Here is a 23,199-nt window from a genome sequence, read left to right as displayed (position 1 = left end):
TCACAATATTCTAATATTCCTGTATCCAGCAGTTCTGCAGGAAGACATATGTACGTAGATTTTATCACACAAATTTGAAGGGATTAGGTGATCGAATATTGGATTTTCCGCTGTATAGCGTTTAATCATTTCACTGCACCTCTCAACACAAATGTTATGCTCTCTGGGGAATATGCATGAAACAGAAAGGAAACCTAAGAATCTTATTTTTACCATCTTTTGAAACAGCTGATTATTAGCGCTAAAACGGAAAGTTCGCTAGAACAAACTGAACAGATTGAATTTTATAAGGCTCAGAGGAGTTAGCAAAATGAACGAGGGTAGAACTTCTGTTGTAGAAAATTCTAGAACTCGCACCCAGGCTTACGCCCATCTCCACCTGTGTTTGCTATATACAAAAACAAAAGAAAATTCTCAACCGTATTGGCCTGGCCTGTAAGGGTATTAGATCACTACCACCAGGGAACAGCCATCATAGACAAACGCAACCCGGCTTCCGTCCCTGAGTTCGCTATCTCCTTCTGTGCAGTTAAATACAATCATTCAGCTTTGCAGCAAAAGCCTTTGCCTTCCTTGCACTGTATGGCTATTACGAACTATCCTGGAAATATTTCTCCTTGCTAAGGTACTCGCCACCACCAAGCTGATCTGCTCAGGCTAGTTGACAGGATGTACTTGCGAGTTTAAGTTATTTTGAGGCCCCTGGAACGTTTTTATTGATAATGTATGACAAATTGTGTATTGCCAAAATAATTCATTTATATAACATAATTAAATACAAGTATTGTATAAAATACAGGAGTTGAACAGAAAAGTTTTAACAATATTATTTTATAAATAGTAATGATAAATCGGACATCGTCCTGCATTAAATTATTTTAAATAGTTTTTTATTCTTTTTAGTGCTGAAAATGATTGCTCACCACTTGTGTTTGTCACAAACATTGAGAGAAATATTCAGAAGAGCATCAACATTGTCGATCTAAGTCCATCAGTAATATCGTGCATATAATCAAGAGTTGAAACATTTTCTTCTTTGGCATATTTTAAAGTTTCTGATTCGAATTATTCGATATCGTTTTTATAAACATCCGCTAATGTGTCAATACGCGAATCAAATTCGTTTTCCTCCATGGTATAATTTATAAAAATAAACATTTGATCTCTTGGTGTATACTTGAAAACCGGCAACTTAATTCAGCAATAAATGTATCACAAATAATATAAGCGGCGTTCACAATCAATTTTCTTCCAATTAAAATTACATCATTTAATCATCAATTAATGATTTAGTCTTCAATTGTTTCAAATTTATTTTATTTGATTTTTAAAGATTAGCGCTTTTCAGTAAATTTATTTTGGGTCCTGAAGGTATTTGCTATTAGCGTTTAGTCTCTCCAACACTGTTGCAAATTGTTGTTAATAGACTAAATATTTCCAGCCATATTGGCAGTAACATAACTTTGTCCTCTGCACCTTTCAGTATTTATGGATAACTCAACTTGCTGAAATGATTATTAAGATATTCTGCGTTATGATATTCCACGGGAAGAAAACCTAAGAATCTTTCTTTAATAATTTTCCCATCTTTTGAAACATATCGGATTATTAGCACTAACTGATAGTCATTGAAAATTGCGCAGCTTTAACTTCAGACATTAGATTCTTTTGTCTTATTTGCCATTAAATTTATAAACTCCTCACACGTTTTGTGTGAAAGGTAATTTGGGTACATTTTTGTATGATATTTTTAAAAATACGTATCACGCTAACTTTACACATCAACTACTAAATTTAACTAAATGTTAAGTATTCGTGTCTCAGCTTGTATAGCTTCTCAAATCCATGGGTGGTCCGATTAAAAATTGTTTCCGTAGAACGAATAAAATTTGCATATAACTAACTCATTTCGAGAGACCAGGGTTTGCATTTCAGGCCTTTGGGCAATAGAGCTGTTGCTGTAGAAAGCATGAATTAAGGGCTAAATGGATTAAGCATTGCACAATTTAGTGGATCTCTAACACGTTTAGAACTCTCTCCCACATACTCTACCGAGAAGTCGCGCTGGTCAACTGCTATCTTATGTCTATAGCCAGTGCAATATGCTGTGATCAACCTGTATTGTACTGTAAGCGATCTATTAGAGTGATTTTCCTTTATCCTACTACAAGTGGCCCTAGTTTGAATCAGAATGTTAAAAAAAGAAATCACCTTAAAAAAAATTGAGATCAGAGGCTAGCGCCTCATGTTCCTGTTCATAAGTGCGACCCTGTTGAAGAGAAGTGCCACTCCAGCTTCTTCACACACCCCAGTAATGACTGATGTGCCCCTGAGACGACCATTCCAGTCACTAAACTCTGCTGCAGATGGTTTGTCGGCCAGAGCGGGGATGCCGTTGTATTTCTCTGTCACACTGCATGGTGCGACAGAGAAATAACAGCTCTGCGAGCTGGGCTCTCCCCTGCCTTGCCTGAATTTGTCCGCGGTGCACCTCCGACAAATGTCTGGCATTCTCTGAATTCTCCCAAAATTCAGAAAATTGACGGTACGGGAGGGGCTGAGCATTTTGAACCCACCTTTGTGTTCTTTCACCTTCTTGGTGTGTGTAAACCTCTGCTGTAATTGGGGAGGTGTGAGCTGGGGTCATGACCCATCTATAATCTGCTCTTTACGATATAAATCCCTTAGCATCTTCTCTTCTATAAGAAGAGCCGGATCGCTGTGTGAAACGAAGAAGTGTTCTACGTGCGATTCCACTGCTTCTAACGTTGTGTAATACTTTTCTCCTTACAAATTTCCTTGAATTATTAAAATGGATTTTTAAATATCTTTGCGGTTTGCTTTCATTCAGGATAGAACGCTAGGTTGTGCTGTAGTCATTTTACAAAAGAGGTATTCCGCGCTCTAGGAAGTATATTATTCCTATGTTGCCTTATACGTTCATGGACTGGTTAAGAAAAAAATAGTTTGACACTTGACTGGCACTCCCGTATCATCCCAAGATTGATCGTTTTCTTAATACGGACATTTGCGTCTGTGCAGAGAGTGCCAATACAACTGGCGTCACAGTTTCAGGACTGCCTCTTCCCCGAGACGAAATTAAACATGTTTCCCCACCAGCTCAAAGCCAATGGTTAAAAAAACAAAGACTTCAAGTGCAGATACTTCTGAAATAAAACACGATGGATTCATCCAAATGGCGCATGCCAGTTTCATCAATCTCGGTCCAGAATTTGTATAATTATGATCAAATCGAAGGCCTAGTTTTATTTAATGGAGATTGAACCAAGATGGGTTCCACTACTATACATCCAATGAGAAGGTTTGGCTTATTTATTTTGGATAAATTTAAAATAAGGCCCTAAGAATCGTGTTAAGGGCGTCTTAGTCTCAAATAAAACACGTGATGAAGTAGTCCATTTGACCTGTTTGCAAACTTGAAATATTAGGGAATGTCTGAAGAAAACATGACTACGGTAATGAAAGAAGGATTAATGACGTACACACCTTTTCTACAAATTGATAAAACCCTAAAGGAGGTGCTCTTACAACTGCCCACGCGGTCACATTCTGGTATCCGATCGCTCATCCATCGAACCAGTTAAGGACGACATAGCACGTTGACTCGCGTGATGCGGGGGACGAATTAGCTTCACTTCTTCAGGATGGCTCCTCCTCCCAGAAAAATCGTGGATGGGCGTACCACACACGTGGACAATGCTTTGAAAATGCTTAATTAATCGTTCGTAAATTCAGACTTGAACTTGGATTGACCTGTTCTGGAGAGTTCAAATATTTCTGATGGCTCTTCATTCAGGTTACTTCTGTAATCCATCATGCAATTAAATTGAAATTAAAGACATGTTTTTAGTGTAGTTGAGCAACAAACAGTAGGCCTAGCTGCCTACTAAATCCAGAATTCAGAGGCAATCAAATGAACGCCGTCTAGCTCATCATCACCCGCCCCCTTCCCCCAAGCAGGGTTATGCTTCTTCCACCGTTCGTAGTATCCCCATAATTTACAGCTTCAGCGACAGTGCCGCATGCGACAAAACAGCCAAGCTAAAAAAAGTTCACCTCGCCGTCATGCGCTGTTGCTTGTGTAAGACGTTATAAATCACGCAAACGGTATAATGATGGCTTCTTTTATTTTTACAGATGTTGTTTTTTTCTTTTGGTCTTGCGCTGCTGTCCGTACAAACTGTACTCTTAACACTAAATATATTGTTGTAAGAAGAACTTCCTTACAACGCCTTGCCCGTTATGTGCTGTCATCAACGGTAAGTTTATCCAACGGGCTCTTCCAATTTATAGATCGCTACTTCCATATCTTTAAAGCCATTAAAGCTCATTAGACAGAGCCCCGGATGTAGAGCGTAAAATCCCTGTGCCTACACTGGAAAAGCATCCTTTGGGAGTGGGCCCGCAGTTGTTAGAAGAAAAGGTACTGAAAAATACTTGTAGCAGACGATTGAATGACACAGCAGACGATTGTAAAAGTGCAGACGATTGTAAATTGCATTTGCGTATTATTCAAGCGGCTCCTGTCCACACATTGTTACAGTATATCGACAACAATTGAACTTGTAACAATGTTTTCAAGCGAACGCTTAAAGTCGTAGAGGAATGCAGACTCGTGCATGATAATTCAAGCAATAAGAGTTGGGGAAGCGAATTTGACGCTCGTTTCGTTTCGCTGTCATGTGCTCCGAAGGTTGTTGCAGGGGGGATTAAAAGACCATTAGACGAACAGACAGTGAAATGGCATCGCACAGTTTGTTAACTTTCGGCATGTGTTCCGTCCTTCTCGTTAACGACATCGAAAATGAGCGAGTAAATACCTAAAGGATACCCCGGCCTGCAGGAATTGTAAGCTATTTATTGCAGTGACAGTTTGCTTCGTCAGCTCCTTTGCGTCCGCAGTAATAATGACAAAGTCCGTTAAAATTAATTGACTTCATACAAGAGGGAGAATTTAAACGTCAATAAAGGCAACAATGTATCATTGTCCCCTGTCAGATAAGAGTGCATGAAGCGAAATGCATTCGGATTATTCTCCATATCGTCTTCACCACACACCGAATTAACGTCGACGCCACAGACGATATATTTAAAACCTACCAGGCGTGCTATGCTCTTATAAAGCGTTTTTCTGTATATCAACCAGGTGCGAGCGCGCGCTCTCCTTTTGCACCGAGCCCAGACACATAAATGGCACCTTGTTAGAGTAAGCCACTTTAACGACAAAGGAACCCTCTTGCCACGCCACAAAATAGATAAAGAAACCGCCTCTACAACACTGGGGGGTCATTTATAATACTCTTCACCTTTCTCTCTCTCACACACGCACATACGAGCGTGCGCATATGCACACACACACGCGCGGCCAAGGGTATTTACTGCCTTTAATCCGCTTTTGCATGCGTGTAGCGAGCTGGAATGCTTCCGTAATGTAGTGAAACGCTCCGCTGCGTTCTTTAACGGAGCGTTTACAACGAAGACACTTTGCTATGTTGAGACACCGGTAAACAAGACCAAGGGGGGGGTAGGGAGAATCTCCGGAACTACTTTCTTCCTACTCTCCCTCTCTGTGTCGAGTTCTCAAAAGGGATGCTAATCACATTGTTTATAGGCAGCCCCTTTACAAGAACTTGGCTTGGATGTTTCCCAGCCGTAGAGCGAGTTCGATCCAGAGTCGGTGGAGAAACTTACTCCACTGTTAGCGAGTTAACTCGTAAGAGGTGGAGTTACTAAAAGCCTGGAAAATGAGAAGAGAGCAGTTACAACGAAATTGAGATTAATTTACATCGATATCCGAATAAGTGTTCATTATCAACAGTACTGTGAAGTACTCTTCTTCAGGTTCCATGTTCAATTCGAACGCTGGAGATCAAAATTTTGGAGCCAACTGTCTCTTGCTTTGTGTAAAAGCACTTGTGTCGATAAGACCTCCCTGTCCATTCTTTGATGTCTTCCTTATGTTCTTTTGCCTTCAATCTTCTCTTGGAGGATTAGTCTGCAAATCATATCGAGGGCATCTTATAATATGCCCGAGGTAGGCAGTAGTGTTCTTGTGGTCCTTGCCCTCTTAAGGGACCCGCTTATTGGTGACCCGATCGGTCCATGGAATTGAGCATTCTTCTGAGCGTCCACATCTAAAGTTTTCTAATTTCCGCCTTGCTCATGACCCACGTCTCTCATCCATACAGGAGAGTGCTCCATGTGTAGCATTTGGCCATTCAATATCTTCTCTGAAAATCCAGTTTGTCACAGAGGAAGTACGTACTTAATTCCAAAATACCTTCTAATTTACCTTCTGCTTCTAATTTATGTGTCTTGGTCATTATTTCTAAAGATCTTTCCCAGATATTTAAAGTTATTCACTTGTTTAATGGGAGAGTTGCAGCAGCGTATTTTGATTCTAGGCGAGGCGTTTTTGCTTATGACCATAGTTTTGGTCTTTTTGGCATCAATTGTTAAGGCTATCTGTTCGCTGGCTTTTAGGACTATGTTGAGCATTTCGAGATTTTCTTCTGACGTTGCAATGAGGGCAATATCGTTCGCAGATTACAGATAACTGAACCATTAAAAGTAATTCCTTCTTTAGGCTCTTGTATTACATCGATAATGGTTTCGACAGATTGTATAGCACTTGAGACAACACACCCGCTTTACTTTCCTCACTCCTTTCAGAGTTTGTAACAACTCTTTCCTTTCCCTACAAGGATTGTCACTTCTTACTCAAGGTATTGTAACTGTAGTATCCTTAGTTCCTTGGGATCAACGATTGGTTTGTTCAATAGCTGAGACACGTACGTCTCAAGCAATCGAATGACTTTGTTAAAGTCAATGATGCAGACAAATAGGTTCTGCTGGTGTTCAAGTGCTCTTTCTGTGAAGTATTGCAGAGCAGAAATGTCAGGGCTTGAAATATTAATGGATCGGAGGCAGCAGAGTAAAGCGGCCATGGTGTCAGGCGTGGGGAAATCTCGAATGGATACTGGACTGCGTAATTCGGACAATTGCAATTTTATAAACGAGTAAAAAAGGTCCATAATGGAGTTGCCTGCGATTGAGATTCTAAACCACAATCCTACACTCCATAATCGAAAGCGTATTGCTCTTTGATCAAACTACGTCATGTTCCTTTAGAGTACGATGTCTATAGGAGTGTTTTCAAGGGCCAATTTACGTGTTAAGCGGAGGGGGAGGTGCGAAATACCTCGCGGGATAAAGCTATTTCCTATCGAGATCGGTTAATGGTAAGTTGAAAAGGTATTTACTTTTATAGCTTCAGACCTTGAATTTCGCTGATTCACAATCATGACCAAGTCAGAACAATTTTTTTCTTTAATTAGAGAATTGCCCTCTACAACAGGACCCTTTTATAGCCACTAACAGAGCTTAGGGAGAAAGAAAAAAAAATTACTTTTGTTATTAAGAGAAAGAATTGCCCTCTACCAGAGCTAGCGTATACCTAAAGCATCCCTTACCTTATGTGAAGACAGTTAATGATAAATCGTCGCAGTAGGTGAGAGGGGGTGGCGGTAAGAGGGAAGGTTAAAAAGGTTGAATAGGGCTCGAAGAGGAGAGATCAACTGAACATCAAAGGTAAAAATAGGCTTAAACAAAAGAGCAACTGATATGCCGAGAGGAGATGCTCGTCTGGTTTTAAATACATCCCTCATTTTAAATTTACCGGCCCTCAAAGATGTAAAGGTTCCTAACCTTTGCCAAATTAGTATTTTATCGGCATCGAAGTAGAGTAGCATCAGCACGTGCGCTCACACAACTTGATATCAAAGCTGACGACAATCGCGTCTCGGCAAGTGAATAATTAAGTTGTTTGAGGCTATGATTAGAAAGCAGATTAATATGATGGAAAGATCGGGCCCCACCCTTGCCCCGAGGGTGGTTTTGCGGAAAGCTCACCTAGCGGAGTGACTTGTGGAAGTCGGAGATTTCCCATTAAAGATGCTAACGAGTTATAAATAGCAGTGTAAACATTAAGTGTCCGCCCGTCTATATATACGTGAGTAATATGTGACATCCACCTTTTCTTTGGCGCTGCGTGTCTCACTTTTGAGAAAAAGGTGTTTTAAATATAACCCACCCTCTCCGGAACGGTGTGGTTAATCCATTTCGGCTGTCGCGGAAATTCATGGAAATAATGTCACATGCGAAGATGTTTCCAAGTCGGGAAAGATGAGGTCAAGTGTGTGAACGTGTCTGTCACCTCGTGTCTAAACAAACCGAGCGCGATTCGTTATCTAATGTGCAACCAACATACCGAGCGACTCGGTTTAATAGGAGCTGCTGAACATTTCAGGATTTTATTTTGCGCATTAAATTTCTTGTTCTTCTATCTTTCTAATCCCAAACGGGTGATTGTACTTGAATTTGAATGGGAGGAACGAGAGGGTGAATTTTAAACAATTACTAGCTGACTGTTGCACATGTTCTAACAGGTGTATAGGAAATTTGTAGAATTACTGGGGAGAAGAAAACCACGCTACCCTCGCCTGAGACAGACTAACTCAGCCACGTTGTGAAAAAGGTCCATAAAAACACATCATCGATGGTACTCGAAATCGGGTGTTTTTCACCCGATGTGGGGAGGATAGCGATTCTACCAACTGTGCTATCAACCTTCGAATAAAAGTTCCAAGCTGTTTTGTGCGTATTGGTAGTTAAGTTGGACGAGGGCATTCAGTCAATCCCGATACTATGCAGCTTAGTTCAAACACTTAAGATATTCTTTTGAAAATTTATCATCCGGGTCAATCAGGAGGCCGAATCTGAATTAAATCAAATATAAATAAATTCTCTGTTTATACTTAGGAACAACCACATAAGATCAGAGGAGTTCACAAGATGCAGAGAATACAAGAACTCTGCCGTATTTAGCAGTTACTCGAAGCGTGTACACGTTTGTCTTCATGTTGGACCACTCGGCTACCGAGGACGTTTTGTACGGAAGTGGTAAACTTGAGGGAAGTTAGAGATAGCTCCAACTTCTCCCTCCATGCTCAGGTACAAATTTTCCATGACAGATCACAACACGACATCATGAGAAAACGTAAACAGCAATAGACTCAACCTCGATTTTAGAATGAATCGGATGGCAGTGTCTCCATTCAGTAGCAGACCGGGAACGGCCAAATTTCATTGAAAACAAGAGTAAAATAGAAGTATCGTGAAAGTAACAAATTAGTATAACGTTTGTAGAAAACCTCATCTGGACACCAAAGGGGATTCAAGCTTCATTGCAATGGAAAGCAGCATGGGACCGAGACGTTCAATTAGAGAAGAGATCAATTTCTTTAATTTTTAATAAACTTACAATACATATTTCTGCATGTCACCAATAAATTTGACCTTACTGATTTCAGTGTAATTCTTTATTTTAATTAAGAGTAAATGTATCATGTTTGATGCAGTAGTTCCGATATTTTCACATTTTATTACTTCAAAAAAATTAGAGAATTTAAAGTTAACTACTGATTATTACAACTAATACCACTCGAAGGTAATGGAGATGGCCGAAGAAGAAAACCGGGTAGTGGAAGAGAATAAACAGGTGATGGCTGTGGAGGAAGGGGTGGTCCGATAGGACGAGGTAATTGAGGTGACAATAACGGAGGATCAGGTGGAGGGAGAGAAAGAGGTGGAGGCGTGGTGGTCCCGTGGACTTGGAGGTAAACTAGCTGGGGATGGTGGTACAAACGGCTTTATTTTAAGATCTGCCTTAAAGCTAAACTGGAGAAAAAACTTCCTTTCTCTATTCCACATTGATCAAAATTTACCATCACTTAACTTCTCTGACTAGGCACTTTAATGCAATGGTTTCAAAGCTCAGCAGCAAAAATAAGATAGTACCAACTGTCTGGAGGTTCCACCTTTTGGTTCATATGCTTTCATGAAGTTGTTTTGGAGTTGTCATTAATTTCAGGATAGTCAATCTGAAATAAAACTTGCCCATTTTCTTGTTCTCTCTGTAACCACCGTCTTCCAATTTTTACAATGTCGACTCGTGGTTTTGCTGGAGCTGACTGGACAAGATTCTCTCGCTTCCTTTGTAGCTCTTTTCTTACCAAATTTGCCTGGTGTTTTTATCCCTGTGTATGGACAAGGTAGCTCGCTTCATTATTGTGAAGAATCAGATAGAGCTTGCATTCATAAGATCCTAAATGATTTTTCATAAAGGATGGATCTTTATTTAAATCAACTGTTTCAAGAGCAAGTTGCCGAAGTCTTTCTCTGCGATCGCCGTTTGTTTATGACCATGATGCCACACCACCAGTATTCTCTCCAGGCCGGTGTTGAAAGTCCATGATGCAAGTTCTTTTAACTTATTTGGCCAATATGAGACGATCATGCCAATAAGACGCTATCAAATAAGATATGATTTGAGATAGAATCTGAACTAACCAAGGAAAATTATTCAAAGCAGTCGATCTAAATATTTTTAAAACTTTTGCAGAGTTTATGCACGGATGTAGTACCTCGCAAATTGCCATTTCCTGACCCAGAATAACGTTTAAAGGCATTTTGATATATTAAAAACTTTCGTGAACTGCTTAAAATGTTTTTATTCAGAGTTTGACAGCGGCCCTAATTTATAATTTTCTCGATATACATTAAAATCATCAGTTTCTAATAATTAAGAAGAAAGTGAAACGACCAAAAAAAAAAGGGCCGAAAGCTATGCGATGTATATCTTTTGAAAATAGAGTTGTGTACAGATGTAGTTGTCATCCCAGCAAATACAAATAACTATTTTAATGTAGCGTACAATTTTTAAATAAGCATGTCTGACAAGATAAAAATAAAAAGGTTTTCGGCGAAATGTAATCGTGCACCTGGTTTTCCCAAGAGAGCGGCACAATACGTCTCTTTGAACACAACCATTAATCTATCAGAGGGCGAATACAGATCCTTTGAGACCACGACGTCGGAATTTAAAACCCGAATGGGCGTTGACTAATACAGCCGGCATACCGGTATTAATATCACTCAACCTACAGTTGGGGGTGACCCGATGACAGCTTTCTTTACGTTGTTTCACGTAATGGACCATCCATTACGCCAAAGAAACAATATATAAGCGAGCGACAATGAGTTGAGTTGCTCGTCCCTTCCAGTTAAGATCTCAAAGCATTTCAAATAGAGAATAGCGCTGTCCCAACGAGGAACTCGATATTGCCTTCCCTTTCCAAGTTATGAACAAGCATTAGTTCAAAAAAAAAAAAACACGCAAACAGGATCTCGCTGAAGTCCACTGACAACCGGATCATTATGGAGATGCGGGTTGGATACTGCCACCAGATTCACAAAGTAAGCCAATAGCGGAACTAATGCCTGGCTGACTAAACCGAAACAGTCAAGTGTCGCTTAGCGCCGCCGGCAAACACTTTTAAAGACAATTAAACATCCACGCATGCATGCTCACAAACAACACACATGCAAATATAAATACACGCAGGCTAGAATGGTGAAAGAGAGAATGAAAAGCGAGAAAGGATTTGTCTTTAGCGTCGTACATAAATCACTGCCAGTTCTTCTTCTCGTTCGTAATAGATTAATTTCCAGCAAATAAATGAACCTCTGAAATATTCGATAATGGAGAACCACCTCGATTTACAGATCACAGCCGCCTGATAAAATATGTCGCATTCGTACTGCATTATTCCTGTTCAGACTTGCGTTACAAGTGTTTGGAGTTGCGCCAGTCATCCATTTCTGCTACCATTGACTCGTCGCATACCAGCCGTTTGAGAAATGTTTACAACGACCGTAGTTGGTAAACAGATTACCCTGTCACTTCCCACAAGGAACAGAGTGTATTCTTTCATTATAACAGTCGCTGTCTCGTTGTTAGACAGTTCCCTTTCGGGAATATTTGTCTACCGTGTTTTACTGCGCCCTTTTTTTTTTATCGTTCAACTGCGCAACATAATGGCCTCTGATCAAAAGCGCAGTCCTTTTTGTACGTCTTAAATCAGATCTCCACCGTTAATTATCGATTTATGAAACTTAGACTCTTTAAAGAAAGAATTGTAATAAATTCAGTGAAAACCACTGCAACATCCTCGAGTTCTCGCCCTACTGAAGTGCTCTTGGCGGATATCAGGTATGATTCAAAGCTTACCGTGAGTGCAGTTTTGTATTGGCTTTATTAAGATCAAATTAATACCATTACAAAATTTGATGCTCAACAACTGAGAAGATCCAGCACAAATTGTAGTCCATAATTATACCTTTGCATCTCCAATCGAAGTTGATATTTTCCAACACTTTCGGGTAAAATGATAGCGCAAAGTTGATTATAGGTGGTGGGAGGAGATTTTGAAATGAGGGAAGATTAGCTCGGTTCATACACTCCTCCAAATGATTCCTAAGTGGGTACTCCTCTACAGAGAAGCCCAAATTCTGCAGTTAAAACTAAAATTCACTAAATAAGCTAATAATAATAGTTTTCGTCACGTGTCATTCCATCTTCTGTTAAACTACAAATATCGTTCCTCACTGCGATCCTTTACTTCGCCCGAACTCCTCCAATTAGATAAATTCTCCATCCACACGCGGACTTGGCATTCACTCTTAGCTGTCTTAAGTTAGCGCGCATTTACTTCGTTCAACATTCGATACGTTGGCAGTACAAACAGAAACGCTACCTGGTTTTGTCAGCAGTAATCTGTGTCACTTTGTATCGGTATAATATCTATCAAATGTGCATTACGTAAGCTGCAGTCACGGCATTTTGTAAGGAATGTAATGAACCCCCTTAGCAACGGCGGCAGTCGAAGAAAAGGGGTAAAGGAAGGGGGTAGCTGTAAATCACACTTTACTACCGTTGCTTCGCTAACTCACCCGACTGCTGACACCGAGATCGGGAAAAGAAACTATCAACTTCAGATTGACAAGAATGGCGCGGTTAAATCTGCGAGGAATGCAATAGCTCTCTGTCGGTGCTGTCGCGTGCTTGAAGTCCACGCAGCCTGGAGCCTGTGGACCTATATTTGGAGACAGTGCAATCAGCTGTTTTTATTTTCGACAGAAATGCAATCTTCAGTTCGGATCCCCCGACGTTTGCAGCGGGTAGCTTTGTTTTGGAGACTGAGATAAATGAGCGGAGTGAACCTCCCGTGATGGACTTTCTGGGGAATCCGAATGACCGTGGAGATTATTACACTCCATCATCCTCATCTCTGCGTCGCTCGTTCATTTTTCTCTTACGTCTTTATTCATTTCCTTCTTTATTCGCTATCTCAATGAGCGTTTAGCTTTCGGCAAAGCATCAACTCTTTCTGCATGCATTTAGCTCGTGAGAAGATGGGTTTTTGTGATCTTGAAGTCTAAGTGTTAACCGAACTGACTGAGAATGAGCATAATCGATTTAAAAATCGAAGGAAGTTTCCAAACTGACTCCTCACTTTTAAGTTTCTTTTCTAATCGCTCACTTAACTTTGCCTCCTTAAAATAGAAAGTATTTTTAAAGACTAATCGGATGAGAAACATGAAGGGCCCAAGTTCCAACCAGAGCACAATTTCACACAAAAAAGAAATTGTAACATCAACGTACACTATAAATAATACGCTATAAATAATGGTATAATCAAAGAAAAAAAAACTGTAAATGTTATTTAATTAAAATTATATGAAAATTACTTTAAATTAAAGCAATGTTTATCTTTCCTTTCTTAGTGTACACATGGATTTTATATTCGCTTTATCTGATTGATTAACTTATATCTGTAGTCAACATTGTGAATGGATTAAACTGTAGCGTGTGGCAAATAGAAATAAAGTCCTGCCTTCTTAATAAACTATAGTTCCATAGATATTTGAATACTTTTTAATCTTTTTTCGTTTATTATTGGTAATCATTTCTGGTTATGAACCATAGCACCTTATTGTCCCAATTTAGTATCCTTTGTTCCAGTCATCTATTAGTTTAGCGTATTTTTGTATTATTACCGATTTCATTATTCTTTGAACAAACTGGGTATGCATTGTTCTCATATAATGAAGTTTGGCTACAAGTTGCCAAAGTGCCTTTGGCAACTTGTAGGTTATTGAATTTGGTTATTTATTGCATTAGTCTACATAAAAAAAATCACTGCTCCTGTGGATAATTATCGATTTTGATTAAAAATTATGCCACTAGCCACACCCGGGTTCCTATGTTTTTGAAGTTAATGTGGCTGAAACCGCAACCTCAATTTATCTTCGGGTTAAGTCTACCCAGACTAAAGTTTTCATTTTTAGACTAAAAACTCAAAGGAAGATCTTTGATAGACAGTAGACGAAAGAAAAAAATTTGGTAAAAAAAAAGGAAAGAAACGGACATCAGGAGTGAAACAGTCTATCAAAATAGAAGAGGCCACTACAAACCAAACTCTCCCTCACTCAACTTCTCGGGATAGGTCCATCAAGACCGCGGTTTCCATCTGTTTTTGGAATCCAATCGGTGGACAGGTATGCATTGTGAAGATCTGAATAATCCATTGTGGATATCCGTCATCACTGGGTTATTCAGATCTTCACTGGGTTATGCATTGTGAAGATCTGAATAACCCAGTGATGACGAATATCCACAAATGTGAAATGCAGTAAGTGAATCAGACATAATTGGAGTTCAAGGAAAAGCCAATGTATATTATGCTTACTTGCTGCACCATTTTACTTAGTGTGGATATATCTCGTCACTGGGTTGTTGATATCTACAACCTAGTGCCTACCTACTTACCGAATAGATCCTAAAATGGATCGAAACCCTGGCCTTAGTGCCATACACTTTAAAACAAAAAGAACTTCTTCCGTGGAAATGTATATTGCTTTTTATTTAGCGTGGTGTAATTACCAAATAAACTCTTAGAGAAGTTCGTCCACAATACAAGATCGCTGCAATAAGTGGCAAACCCACTTTGCTCAAAGTGGTGTATTCAAAGAAGCTGTGTACCTCAGTGTATACAATGACTCACAGCTTGACGCTTTCTCATTGAACTTAATCAGTAGTGTAATACAATCGGTACTTAATACCATTTATTGTAATATAATGAGTAATAATCCCTAGGATATATTATTTCTAGAATAAACTGATTTAACAGTTCTCTAACAGCGTACACCTGTTATTAATGCGCTTTGAAATACAAATACATTTTGAATAGCATATTTATAAACAATCTCAATCTTAGCGTGTCTAATTAATCCATTTCTCTCTTGCTCTAGATAGCCCTCCAATGTCCCAAAGGAACTTCCCTCCATCTTTCTGGAACTCTAATTACCAACCCACAGCTTCCAGCATCGGTGCACTCGGACCCATGACGTCCGCAAACCATCCAGAACTGTCATATGCCACCGATCCATATCACTCAGGGGCACTACATGCCAGTATCCATCAGAGTGATCCGTGGCATTATACCCTCTCGACGCATGCGCAAGCCACAAATCCTTATACCCACCGCCCATCCATGCACGAACTCACATATTCTGGGATGCCCACAGTACCGACAGGAAATCGCTTTAATCCTCAGTACGGCTCTCTTCTCCTTCAACCTTCTGTCAGGTCAACGAGATTGACTCCCGTGGCTGGTGCATGTACGAGTCTCGAAAAAACCGCCGATTCGTGGAGCACGGCAAGGTACCATGAACCACTGGCACACAATCTTGGACACATGGAGACGAATTATGGTGCCACGTACGGTACTATGGGTGCCATGACAGGTAATGATCCCATCATATTTGTTATTGTTTTTAGAATATTGGTTGGGAATTTAGTTCTCGTTAATTTACGTGTACTTTAAAAAATATATAGGTGAGCAAAATATTTGAATCAGAATGTGTTTGGTAATGCACGTCAGGTCCGGACGTATGGAGTTCATTAAAACAATGAAATCCAATATAAAGAGATTTCAATACCATGAAATCCCGTTATAATGAATAGTATTTTAGCGAATATATTTCTAGGTCTCGAGCAAGTTACCTTATTAGTTTCATTAATAAATAAAACAGCATATTATACAGAAATTTAGACTACAATATATGGTATTTTCATACAATTTTCAGTTGAGGGTTGCTTAAACTTACGGATCTATCGGAAAAGTAGATGCACCAGGGAATGAAATTTAACCGGAAACGATGAGTCCGATATATCACCAATATACTGGTCAGGTTTATTCACCAAATCTTTCTTGGAATTAAGCAGCTTCTGTTCAGATCCCGGATTGATGTTGCTTTTCATGCAAAAGTGCATTTCATGCTGAAATCTAGAAGGTAGTTCTGAGATGGTTATAAATTTTGTATTGCTTGAATGGACGCTCCAAATAACACCAGATCCACAGTAAATATTACATGACTTGCCAAAGAGAAGCTGACAATAAAGGATCGTCACTTAATACAATCTGAAATCCAATTACTCGTAATTAATGAAACAGATCCACCAATTCCAAACTTCTACTCGCGAGATATGGTTTGGCCGCCGTGTCCGCTACGAATATCTTCAGTCTGTAGAAGTGTCTACAAGCCAGAACTACCAATCTGCCCGCTAAGTTGCCCACTTATCTTATAAAAGAAGCAATTTTATGTTATTCTATTTCTTGTTGCTTTCAGACACTTTTCTCCCTCTCCTATTGTATTTATCAAAGCAGTTTAATGGTGAGTACCGAGAATCGTCTATAACAAGATAGGAGGCTTATTCCTGGTCTGTCTTTAAATGCATTAGCTTTGGATTCGCATCATTCTACTATAGGAGGTGCCATCAAAAAATTCGGAGACTGAACTGATAAGTGGGAAATGAAGCTTATCCGTCATTCATACTGATCTCCTAAGTAGTCTTCTCGACACGACATACACCGATTCTAACGTTTTTGGAAGCATTCTTTTGGATCCAGTTACTGGTGACAGACATTCACCAGTAACTGGATCCTTTCTGCAGGTTTGTCTCTAAAGAGAGATCTTCCATTGGAGGACGCACTGTGAACAAGAGAATATCCCTTAATCCAAAAGCAAAAGTTGGGTTTACTTATCTCAATCGCAAAGTGAATTTCCAGTTTCTCACGCTGTGATAATTAGCCTGCCTAATGACAGTCTTTTCATTGGGAATAAAAGATGAAAGTTTCCAGTTTACTGGATCTGAGGGAAGTCATTGTGACAAGACCATCTGCGTACCATTTACCCATTGAGATGTCGGAGGCCCTGAATAAAATATACGAGAGTGCTACCTCCTTTATTAGACTAGACAAAGACAGTAGGAAATTTAAAAATGAAGAAAATGAAGAATCAGAAAGCCCCGGGGGAAGATGAAGTTACTGTAGAGTTGTTAAAATTGGGAGGAAGAGACATAACACAAAAACTGGCAAGGCTCTTCACAAAGTGCATTAGAAAAGGTGTGATGCCTAAGCAGTGGAATAATGCAATCATAGTTTTGCTGCATAAGAAAGGAGATAAATCAGAAATTGGAAATTATAGACCAATTAGCTTGTTATCCCACATCTACAAGTTGTTCACAAGGGTCATTACTAACAGATTAGAAAGAATACTGGATGAGAATCAACCGAAAGAGCAAGCTGGCTTTAGGACAGGATTCGCAACTATGGATCACCTTCATGTAATATCACACCTAATGGAGAAAGCAAATGAATATAAAACACCATTATGCCTGGCATTTGTGGATTATGAAAAGGCATTTGACTCCATACAGCATAAGGCAATGTTTCGGGCACTGGAAAGACAAGGCATTGATACCCCATATATTATGATTTTGAAGAAAATATACGAGAGTGCTACCTCCTTTATTAGACTAGACAAAGACAGTAGGAAATTTAAAATTGAGAAAGGAGTTCGACAAGGAGACACAATATCTCCTAAGCTGTTTACTGCTGCCCTTGAGGAAGCTTTCAGAAGATTAGACTGGTCGCAGAAAGGAGTCAATGTGAACGGAGAGTACCTGAACCATTTACGATTTGCAGATGACATTGTGGTCACAAGCCATGATCCCAAAGAATTAGAGGAAAATCTTAATCAGTTATGCACAGCTAGTAAGGATTTTGGACTAAAGATGAATATGGCTAAAACAAAAGTAATGATGAACAAGTATGCCACAGAAAGAGACATAATGATTGAAGGAGCAGTAATTGAAAAGGTGGAGTCATATACTTATCTGGGACAAGTTATTAGCTGTAATAATGATAAATGGCTGGAAGTCAAGAGAAGAATAAATTTTGGATGGATAGCATTCAGGAAATATAGTCACATACTGAAGAGCAATATCCCAGTTTGTCTGAAACGTAAAATAATGGACCAATGTATACTCCCCACCATGACTTATGGAAGTGAAACTTGGGCACTCACCAAAAGAATGGAAGAGAAGCTGAGAACCACACAGCGAAGAATGGAACGAATCATATTGGGAATAAGACTGTTAGATAAGAAGAGAAACACATGGATTAGGCAACAAACTCAAGTAAAGGACATTCTTATCAAAACTAAAGAACTAAAATGGTCTTGGGCAGGACACATAGCTCGAAGACATGATGACAGATGGACTAAGAAAATAACAGAATGGTATCCAAGAGGAGCTAGAAGAAAACCTGGAAGACAAAGGCGGAGATGGATAGATGAAATTCATGAGTTTGTGGGTAGTAAATGGATGTCCAGTGCTCAAAACAGAAGCAACTGGAAAGTTGCTGGAGAGGCCTTCATCCTGCAGTGGATTGAAAATGGCTGATGATGATGATGATGAATGACAGTCTTTTCATTGGGAATAAAAGATGAAAGTTTCCAGTTTACTGGATCTGAGGGAAGTCATTGTGACAAGACCATCTGCGTACCATTTACCCATTGAGATGTCGGAGGCCCTCAAAAGATATGCAATAGCTGTCTGAAATGGACCTGAATACTTCCAGCAGATGAACCTAGACAGTCCAGTCAACGTACGGCATAACGTAAACGTCATTCAGTTTTTTACTTTTCCGCTCTTTAACCATCAACGACCATAAACATTGATTGAGGAACTGTAGCTCAATGATGTTGATGATTGTTCAGAAATTTAAGTGATAGTGAACACTTTAAAGACAGCTACTGTTCTTTTCACAATATCGGAAAATTAATTTCGTTGTGACGCTTCTTTTCCAAATATTTATATTTTCTTAAATATTTAAGAGATACGTATTGACAAACCAAAAATCTTATACAATATATTATCAATAGAAAACGTCGTATCAGAATGCATAGTAAAACTAAAACCAACAATTTTAAAAGCCGGAGTTATATAGAAAAAAAACCTGGGAAATTCACAATATTGGGAAAGCATATTATATAGATCTACATGCGCATATTTTTTAATGATAGGCCAAAGTAACTTGCCACACATCTCAGAGGAACTACAAAAGCCAAACAGTTTTCTGATTTTCGAAAGAGTTCAATGTTTTAAATTAAAGGGAAGCTAATTCGGGGCAGCAGATTTTAATAACTTTAAGGGATGTATCAGGGTGGTAAGCAATATAAGAACAGTGTCTAAATGCCAGGAAAGTTTTCAATAAAATAAGTAACTTCGAATTTCTGATTATGAAAACTAATGTCAACACAATAGGGCCATCGGAAACGGTGCACCTAGATGGGGTACACGTCAATACTGAAACTAGTCTAGCTTATTTCTGGGGGACGATGGGTTTTCCTATGAATTGGGAAGAGAGAAGGGGTTGGAGTAGGAGGGTCATAATACACTTCTTGACAAAATGAATAGATCAAAATGTTTTTCATGAATATTTAATTGCGAATAGTGTCGCCGAATATGAATATTTGATATTATAGGCACCCTGGCGTGAAGATTCCGAGTACCCAATAGAAATCGATCTACCACCTTACAGAGCAGCACATTATGCCAGTTATTCATGCCTATAAAAACATAGGTTGCGACCACATCACTTCACTCCCATTTTTTTTTTTTTGGTTTGCTCAGTGGGACAGCCACATCTCCAGTACTCAGGATGGCAAGTCATCGTCATTCAGATGATTCTTTGAGATGGAGAGCCGTGGACGACTAGAAGCCGGACAGTCGCAGGCGGAATGTTGTTTTAATGTGTCACAGTGTCGTCTCGGCACTATGGAAGCAGTTTCAGGAGACAGGAACCACTACAAGAAAAATTCAAGTGGACGCTGTGCAAGGAATCGGTGGTTTGCATCCCGTTAACTCCCTCCGCGTGGTGTTTCATGGGATGGGAGTTAGGGGGAGCGGAGCAGATGTTTGCTACCCCCTGGCTGCTAAGTTACCAGGCTCCAGCACTCAACGAACTTTACATACCAACACTTATTCACACTTGCCATATTTGATTTTCAGACGCTGTGGCACATAGGGAAAACGCTGGAGACCGCCTCAAAAAAAAAAAAAACACAAGAATACCTTAAGTCCCATTAACCCGAAACCACCGCATGTTGAAACTGGTGGCGTGAACATGGGACTTGAGCCCTGAAAAATGAATGGATTACAGCTCTATTTTCTGACGAGTCCCGTTTTAGCGTACAAACAGATTCTAGACATTTTACCTGGCGACAACGAGGAATGCGGTACCATCCCTCCAACATCAGAGAAAGGGACAGATACTGACGGTGGTGGTAAAACGGGACTAATAATGAACGGTCCGCACCCCTCCATGTTTTTGATAGGGGTATCGCGTAACTGCGCAGTGTTACTGAGAACAGGTACTCGAACTCTATACCGCTTTTCAGGGGTTGCGGTTGGCCCAGATTTCCCCTTTATGCACGTGGTGGAGGAATTTCTTTAAACTAAATATATCCAACGACTGCTGTGGCTAGCATGATCACCAGAATTAAACCGATCGAACATTTGTGGGACGCTCTTGGGCGTCGCATTTCACGCCAACTTCTCGATTACTTGGTGAGCTAAGATTTGCGCTAATGGAAGAAATGGTATTTCTTGCCACAGAATCTTAGACACCCTTATATCGAGCATGGATCACCGCTGTCAGACCTGATTAGCCATTGGAGGGAATCATACGCCGTTCTGATGTCATGTGACTACATTTTATCAATTCTTATACAACCCCTATAAATGTCCCTTATACCTGTCTAAAGTTTCTCGCTGTCTCCTCATTTCATCGTTATCCTATGGTACACCACCATATCTAATTCTGTCTCGTTTCTTCGCAAGCTGCACGAGTTACATCACGTTTTCTATGTGTTATTTTAATTTTGTCGAGCACTGTACTTCTCAAGAGTGTGTCATTCCAAGGTATAAATCTGTTCAAAATCAGATAATCAAAGAATCATTTAAAGGACGATGACTAGTCATCCTGAGTACTGGAGATGTGGCTATCCCACTAAGCAAGCCAAAGGTAAATCGATTTGTATTGGATACTCGGAATTCATGCCAGGGTGTCTATATCAAATATTCGCCTTCGGCAATATTTTTAACAATAAACTATTCGCGAAAAACATTTTGCTCTGTTCATTTTGTCGAGTAGCATGCCATGCCCAAGGGATAAATTAAAACCATGGATAAGAATTATAGAATAGACTGTAGAAAGTGTTCTGTCGAGAGACAGAACAGTTATTGGACCAGGTTGCTTTCATCAGGAAACAACACTACAGAAACCACTGAGCCACAACGTCCATTTTTGTGGTGCTGTTGTACAATTTTGTGCTGCAGTCTGTAAGGCACGTAATATTTGGAGATAAATATGGTTTCAAGCAGATGATATAGAAATGTCTGGAAAAATTGTTTTAGCAATTTTTACTGTCAATCCAAGATAAGTTACGAGTATTGTACTACAACTAGATGCGAGGTATTGTATATTTGTCAACTATCAAAAATAAAGGTTAATTCAATTTCATGTAGAAAAGTGACCCGTCCTATTTTTATATTTAAATTAATATTCCATGCCATATCCTTTTACTGGAATATAAGAATAAAAACGTTTCTGTAATGCAATACCATGATATAAATTCTTATGACTCCTAGCTATAGTTGTCTCCCCCATTTTGATATGTATAAGACTGGAATTCGATTTACAAGAAATATTCGCGACAGTGTAGAGCATTTATGAAAATGGCAAATTCCGAATAGTTTAATTTGATAAAAATTAAAACCCCGTCGTTGACTTGACATTCAAACATAACGAAAATGCAAATGTTATACTGAACCCCAACTCAGGATAAAAGTTATTCTAGTAACCCTTTCTTATCCTTCCCTGTATAATCCTAAAGAACGGTTTGTCCATGGAATGATAAAATTCGGGAAACGTCTATACGTTCACCCAAAACTAGTTAACGCCAACAGCCATTCGAGCATCAACATTGCAGATTCGGACTTTGGTTGGATAGTGGCGAGAGAAGCACGAGCAATGGCACTAATCACTCTCAATTGGTCACGAAATACATTTGTGCAGTTCCCTTTTTATGCATCGGTTATTTGATCTTCCGCATCATTTTCTCTGCAAGAAACCCGTGTCGGTACTGAAGCCACAACAATCCTCCATGTTGTGAAAGCAATTTCCAGGATTGCTGAAAATGTGTCTTACATCACGTATAGATCTGCAGTACAGAAGACCACATTCCTGTATTGCTGGAAAGGAAGGTCGGCATATTTGCATCATTTCATTATCCGAGGGGTCTTCCACTGTTTATTCATTTAGTTCAAACTCTTCATAGAAGTTCAGAATATCTAACAGCTGGCTTAAACCGGCAGTGGTCATGAGATCATCTGAATCACTTCTATCGTTTGTTTCCAAGCAATACGGTGGACTTATGTGACCAAATTTCAATAGGTAATGAACAACTTTCCATCAGTAAGAGTATACAGGGAATCCATTCTTCATTAGACGAGGATTCAGTATACATCGCTGTGCTGGGAACGCAGCCATAGACTGTACCATTCCTCCGCCTAAAAGAAGACTTATAATGCGACATCACCACCCAAGATAAATTCAACAAATATAGCGTAGTCTCCGACAGCTGATTTCCAAAAGACTTTCTGAAACAAACTTTTAGTTCAAAATTGATGAAATTTTGTAGCATTCATGATCGTTTATAATTATGTATCTTTTAGATTGATTTAATTATCCTAATAGAAGTTAATATAACCTTTTATGTGGCTCGTGTTGCCCTCCCTTCCCGAAGTTTCTAGTTAAGGTTTATACCTCATATTGATTTAAATAAAAAAGTAAAATAAATTTGGTG

General features: G+C 39.4%; 1 protein-coding gene and 1 pseudogene across 2 annotated transcripts in view; one reads left to right on the top strand and one right to left on the bottom strand.

Annotated features, from left to right (window-relative positions):
* Positions 1 to 23,199, top strand: part of vg (transcription factor vestigial) — a 94,350-nt gene that overhangs the window by 44,450 nt on the left and 26,701 nt on the right. For both annotated transcript variants that reach the window (XM_090375151.1, XM_090375144.1), the window contains exon 3: positions 15,235 to 15,729. In XM_090375151.1, the coding sequence (XP_090231277.1) occupies positions 15,235 to 15,729 (495 nt within the window). The remainder of the gene's footprint in view (positions 1 to 15,234; positions 15,730 to 23,199) is intronic.
* Positions 9,646 to 10,334, bottom strand: LOC150091318 (splicing factor 3A subunit 2 pseudogene; annotated as a pseudogene).

The sequence above is a fragment of the Mastigoproctus giganteus genome, chromosome 1 (genome assembly GCF_048544385.1).
Source record: "Mastigoproctus giganteus isolate SK-2022 chromosome 1, ASM4854438v1, whole genome shotgun sequence".
Classification (NCBI taxonomy): domain Eukaryota; kingdom Metazoa; phylum Arthropoda; class Arachnida; order Uropygi; family Thelyphonidae; genus Mastigoproctus; species Mastigoproctus giganteus.
Note: the sequence above shows the minus strand (reverse complement) of the source record. Positions and strands in the feature narration are given on the sequence as shown.